The sequence below is a fragment of the Malus sylvestris genome, chromosome 4 (genome assembly GCF_916048215.2).
Source record: "Malus sylvestris chromosome 4, drMalSylv7.2, whole genome shotgun sequence".
NCBI lineage: Eukaryota > Viridiplantae > Streptophyta > Magnoliopsida > Rosales > Rosaceae > Malus > Malus sylvestris.
This window is the reverse complement of record NC_062263.1, coordinates 5,905,944-5,911,153: the sequence shown is the minus strand read 5'-3', so window position 1 is coordinate 5,911,153 and position 5,210 is coordinate 5,905,944. Positions and strand designations below refer to the sequence as shown.

At 38.5% G+C, this 5,210-nt stretch overlaps 1 protein-coding gene across 2 annotated transcripts; it reads left to right on the top strand.

Moving 5' to 3' along the window:
- The first annotated feature begins 816 nt into the window (after window positions 1-816).
- On the top strand, window positions 817-4,780 carry LOC126619792 (probable serine/threonine-protein kinase PBL19). 2 transcript variants are annotated; one of them, XM_050288208.1, is made up of 4 exons: window positions 817-1,864; window positions 2,227-2,487; window positions 3,223-3,345; window positions 4,041-4,780. In XM_050288208.1, exons 1-4 carry the CDS (start codon window positions 1,514-1,516, stop codon window positions 4,467-4,469), a joined length of 1,164 nt encoding a protein of 387 aa, XP_050144165.1. In that variant the 5' UTR covers window positions 817-1,513; the 3' UTR covers window positions 4,470-4,780. The 2 variants fall into 2 exon arrangements, with proteins under 2 accessions (XP_050144165.1, XP_050144166.1); XM_050288209.1 differs by having other exon boundaries at window positions 1,824-2,094.
- Window positions 4,781-5,210: the final 430 nt, after the last annotated feature.

Sequence of the window (5,210 nt, the reverse complement as noted above, 5' to 3'; positions counted from 1 at the left end):
TAACTTACTTTATAGTATCAGAATAAGTTATTTTAGATATGAAAGCCCAATGGTCAAACAATCTAAACACCAAATGCCCGTAAATAGAACATTTTTATTCATTACCATATATATTTACTATACATCTAATTATTTTGACACTATAAAATTATGCATGATAAATAATTAAGTGTATAAAAACCAAACCATATTTTATTGCGGTCAATAAAAATGCTGCCCAAAGTAAAAATTTTGTTATTATTTGCCCTCCGTCGTGAGTCATGACGCACGCAGGCTGACTACAATTGCTTGATGCATACGTAACGAGCAGGTCTGCTACCAACTGACAGCTGTCACAATAAAACCCCATCAGCATTACTGTTTCATATCCGCGCAGGACAGGAAGCAAACCACATCCACATGCGACTTCTGGACAAGATTAAACATTAATTAATTAAACCAAGACAACCTATTTCATACTTCGTAATTAAGTATCATTAATTAATTTTTTAAGGGAATTAAGAATAATTAGTGGTCAAGTTACTGTTTGTGATGTTGGAAGTAAGAGGATTTTCTTCCAGTCTTAAATCTTTTTCTTTCATCTTTATTCTATTTAAACGGTTACGGTTAAATCAAGTTATTGTTTTGTGATAATTTTTTAATAGCAAAAAAAAAAAAGGACAAAAAATAATCTGAAAGAAGAGTGAGGGAAGAAGATGATAATAATAGAGGAGATAATCCTTATCCGTTGTGCCGAGTTGAGTTGAATTAAACCAAGAAAATTAGAGGGGAGTCCAAAAGTCAAGGGGTCGTACAAGAACACGGTATTCTTTCCGAGTGCCGCATACTATTGACCGCAATGGGAATGGAGGGAACGAGGAGGGAACGGGAAACAAACACACAACCTTCAATCTCTTGCGTTGCGCGTTGGTACTTGGTACTTGGTAGTTGAAAAGTAATCTGGCCCGGTTTTAGTCCTGTCCGGCTGTCCCCTTCATCCTTCCTTCTTTCTACCTCGTTGGTACAGTTTTCGTTTCAAACACGTCCCTCTCTCTCTCTCTCTCTCTCTCTCTAAAACTAGGATATTTGAGACCCACAATTGATTCATTCTCACAACTTTCTCTTTTGATTTCTATCCATCCACACCTTTCAATTCAAATTCTGATTTGAGTTTCTATCTTTTTCCAATTTCCTACTGGGTTTTCTTTTATTTGCTTCATTTCCTACGATTTCCCATCTGGGTCTCCACACTTCAATTCTCCCGTTTCTTTGACCTTTCTTTCTACTAGTCTCCCCTCCCGTCTTCTTCTCCAACTCTCTCTCTCTCTCTCTCTCTCTCTCTCTCTCTCTATATATATATATATATATATATACACATATATATAATTTTTTTATATATATATTCCAATTGGGTGTTCTCTTTCTTCTTTCAATGAATCCAAGTTACCACTTTTACAACTCCACATATCCCATTTGATTTGAGCTCTTGAGGCCGCTGATTTTGTTTAGACCTTGCAACAGAAGGAATAAAGAAATGAGGTGTTTCTTTTATTTCAAGGAAAAATGCAAGAGCAAAAGAGAAGGATCACAATCCGCTCCAGAATTGAGAAACAGAAGCAATCCGGTTTTGGATCGCACAACGAAATCTTCGAGTTCAGTGCCATCTCCGAAGAGCATACCAGAATTGTACAGAGAAAAGGAGCAGAATTTGAGAGTTTTCTCCCTCCAAGAGCTGCGGGAAGCAACAAATGGTTTCAACAGGTTGCTTAAGCTCGGGGAAGGAGGTTTTGGGAGTGTTTATAAAGGAACAATCAGGCCTGCCGATGGAGAAAGGGGTAGTCCGATTTTGGTTGCCATCAAGAAGTTAAACCCTCAGAGTTTACAGGTTCTAAAAATATTTTCCTTAATTAAATATAATTTTCTTCAAAATTTTCCACTCCAATTGATTGTGATGGTTTGCATTGCATTTCATTGAATGGTATGATATGTGATCTTTATATTGCACTTCCATCCCGTGTTCGAAACTCCCCTCCCCTTATTTTAACTCCGGCTGAACAATTTTATCTGACGCTGCCAATCCCAAGTCCGTATAAAGGACGAGGGCGAGTGCGTCAGGTAGTCGACAGTCGACACTTTGCTTAACAAGGCTCTTTCTGGTTATCATATTTTTCGCACGTTACATTTAACAGCCTTTTATATTTCTCTCACATTTTGTTTAACTTCTGGTTATGAACTTTTCTCAAACAGGGTCATAAAGAATGGCTTGCGGAAGTTCAATTTCTTGGCGTCGTAGAGCACCCAAATCTGGTAAAACTTTTAGGTTACTGTTCTGTAGATGGAGAAAGAAGGATACAACGGTTGTTGGTGTATGAATTTGTGCCTAATAGAAGCTTAGAAGACCATCTTTTCAACAGGGCTTTGCCCACATTGCCTTGGATAACAAGATTACAGATTATGCTTGGTGCTGCTCAAGGATTGGCTTATCTGCACATGGGACTCGAAGTCCAGGTCCATATACATTCTCTTCGTTTTATCTGATTTGACTATAACTTCGACATTGTTTGGACATAGGGTTCCTCTTTGTCAACTTTTTGGTTTCGACTATGTTAATTTAATCGATCAGGGATTTGGACTGTGTTTTGATGTTCCAATTATTTGATGTTAAGCGATATTTTTTGTTTCTTCTTCTTTTCTACTTACAAGCTGTTGTCTCTGCTTCCGAAACTTAAAAAAGGGTATGTGCCACTCCTGTGATTGCCACAAGTTTGGTAGAGTTATAGAAAATATGAAACTAGTCCTTGTAAATTAAAACCAATAAATGTGCTGTTAGATTCAAGTTGTTTTAGAGGAAATGAAAATGACCATCGCTATAAAAATGTGTCGAAAACATGTAGTGTGGACTATTGCTGTTAAATGAAAACCAAGAAAATTTACTGCTAGATTTGAGTCGTTTCAGGGGAAACAAAAAAGTGTCACCACTAGAAAGTGTGCAGATGTTTTCTATTCTTTGATGATGGTGGTGTTACAGTGTTACAGAGGTAAGTTCAGCTTCACTTGTAAGCTTGAAGAAATAAAAATCCTCGTCTTCTGATTTTACTTGTGGCAATCCAAATGCTGCAGAATTTGTGTGTAGATTCATAGGATACACTTGCTGACCGGTCACACGGTGATTTTGTACTTTTTAGAAGATAAGTTCTTATTCATATATGTATTGAACCATGCTGTATTGCATTATATGGACAGGTAATATTTCGAGATTTCAAATCCTCAAATGTGCTATTGGATGAAGAATTTAGGCCAAAGCTCTCAGACTTCGGGCTTGCTAGAGAAGGACCAACGGATGACCGTAGTCATGTATCAACCTCGGTAAGTAGAGTAGTCATAGACAATTTATTCGTGTGTGCTTCCCTTTTTGTGTAAAATGAGGGGCTAGAGTCCCAAAACTGACCCTCTTAATTCTGGGCCATGCTATACCAGCTACATATATAGTGGCATATTTATAGGTTGCATTAGCAGCTTATCCTGTCACTCGTATGACATATAAGGTCAAAAACATCGCTAGTTCCACCCAAGTTAGCCGTCTCAGTACATTTCATAGTATAGTCCCATTTTTTTTCAAGACATGACACAAGTTATTTGCACCTTAGTTTCATTTGAATTTTGGTCTTGAACTTACTGATGGAATTCTCTTGTGCCTCGTTTGGAACATCAGACAGGATTGGGACGGAGTTATTTCTAGTCTCATGGGGACCGACCCCTGTAGAGGGGACTTGTTGTCTATGATTATATTCGACAGGCATTCAATTTGGTAGTCTAGTCCCATTATTATTAAGTTCACACATGCGACGTGACTGTGTCCGTCCATTTTAAATGAATTCCCCCTCTACAGTCCCATTGTCCACACGCTGTCTTGGTTTCCCCTTCAAAGGTTGGCCACTATCTTCTTTGAAGTGCGCTGTGTGCTCGGAAGAAACATTGGGATTCGCTGTTGAAATTTAATTGTCTGTATCTGTTCAAGATTTATCACTTACGCATATTGTATTTGATATTGTATCCATCAGGTGGTGGGGACTTACGGATACGCAGCCCCAGAATATATTGAAACGGGCCATCTCTCAACTAGTAGTGACTTGTGGAGTTTTGGTGTGGTGCTGTACGAGATCCTAACAGGCAGGCGTGTCTTAGACAAGAACCGCCCTACAGCAGAACAGAAGCTTCTTTACTGGGTTAGACAGTTCCCTGCTGACAGTAAAAGGTTCAGCATGATAATAGATCCCCTACTGAGAGACCAGTACTCTCTTACTGCAGCTCGGAATGTTGCCAAGTTGGCCGATAGCTGTCTGAACAAGAACGCAAAGGAACGGCCAACAATGAGTCAGGTGGTAGAGGTGTTGGAGCAAGCTCTACAAGATTCGCAAGGGAGCACCAGTTCTTCAAAGACAAGTTCTGAGGCATCTACGTCCAAATCGGCGAAGCGGAGACCCAAGTAGGATTGATATAAAGAGAGTGCACTATATATAAATACTAGTGGTGTGTCGTGACTAAGTTCTCTATAAATATTCTCTACAGATTCAAATGGTTGCATATTATAACATTCTTTTTCAGGGACTTCCAGGTACAAGTCTCAAATTCATCATCCTTAGGTATCGAATGCGGAAACTATGTAAATCTCTTAGGTCCTGATGCACATTATTGCTATAAGAGAACAAACGTTATTTTTTTTTCCTATTGTAATAATTTGGATGGAGGAAGGCAATTAAACAAGGACAGACACAGTAGATTGGTCTGTAATTCCGTTCAATCTCCATTCCGATACCTAGCCCTTTTTCTTTCCTCGGTTTTGTTTCTTCAGAAAAAAGTGTGCGGAAGTCATTTCTGATTATAAAATGCATGTCAAACCAAGAAGTAAAACACAAGCATCTTTCAAGTCTCCTCATCATATTTTCTTGTACGCTGCTGCTGCTGCTGCTGCTGTTGTGGCATAAATCCAATCTCCTGTATCAGTTGGGAATTTGAAAAGAATCCCGGCCCTAGACTGGTTACTAATAGTTTAAAACATTTATCTGAACTGAACCGAAAAAACCGCCAAGATGAAACCTTAATTAAACACTAGTTACTAATAAAAATGCCAAAAATAAAATGATTAGCCCAATGACCACGAAATTTACAGCGTATACGTACACGCATACAAGATGAAATATCCAAATTTCAACTCATTTGAAAAACAAATG

Bases quoted from the DNA above. Each gene is read 5' to 3' on its own strand.
- LOC126619792 (XM_050288208.1), top strand. From the start codon at position 1,514: ATGAGGTGTTTCTTTTATTTCAAGGAAAAATGCAAGAGCAAAAGAGAA. The intron at 1,865-2,226 runs GTTCTAAAAATA...TTTCTCAAACAG, and splicing joins TAAACCCTCAGAGTTTACAG to GGTCATAAAGAATGGCTTGC. The intron at 3,346-4,040 runs GTAAGTAGAGTA...TGTATCCATCAG, and splicing joins GTAGTCATGTATCAACCTCG to GTGGTGGGGACTTACGGATA.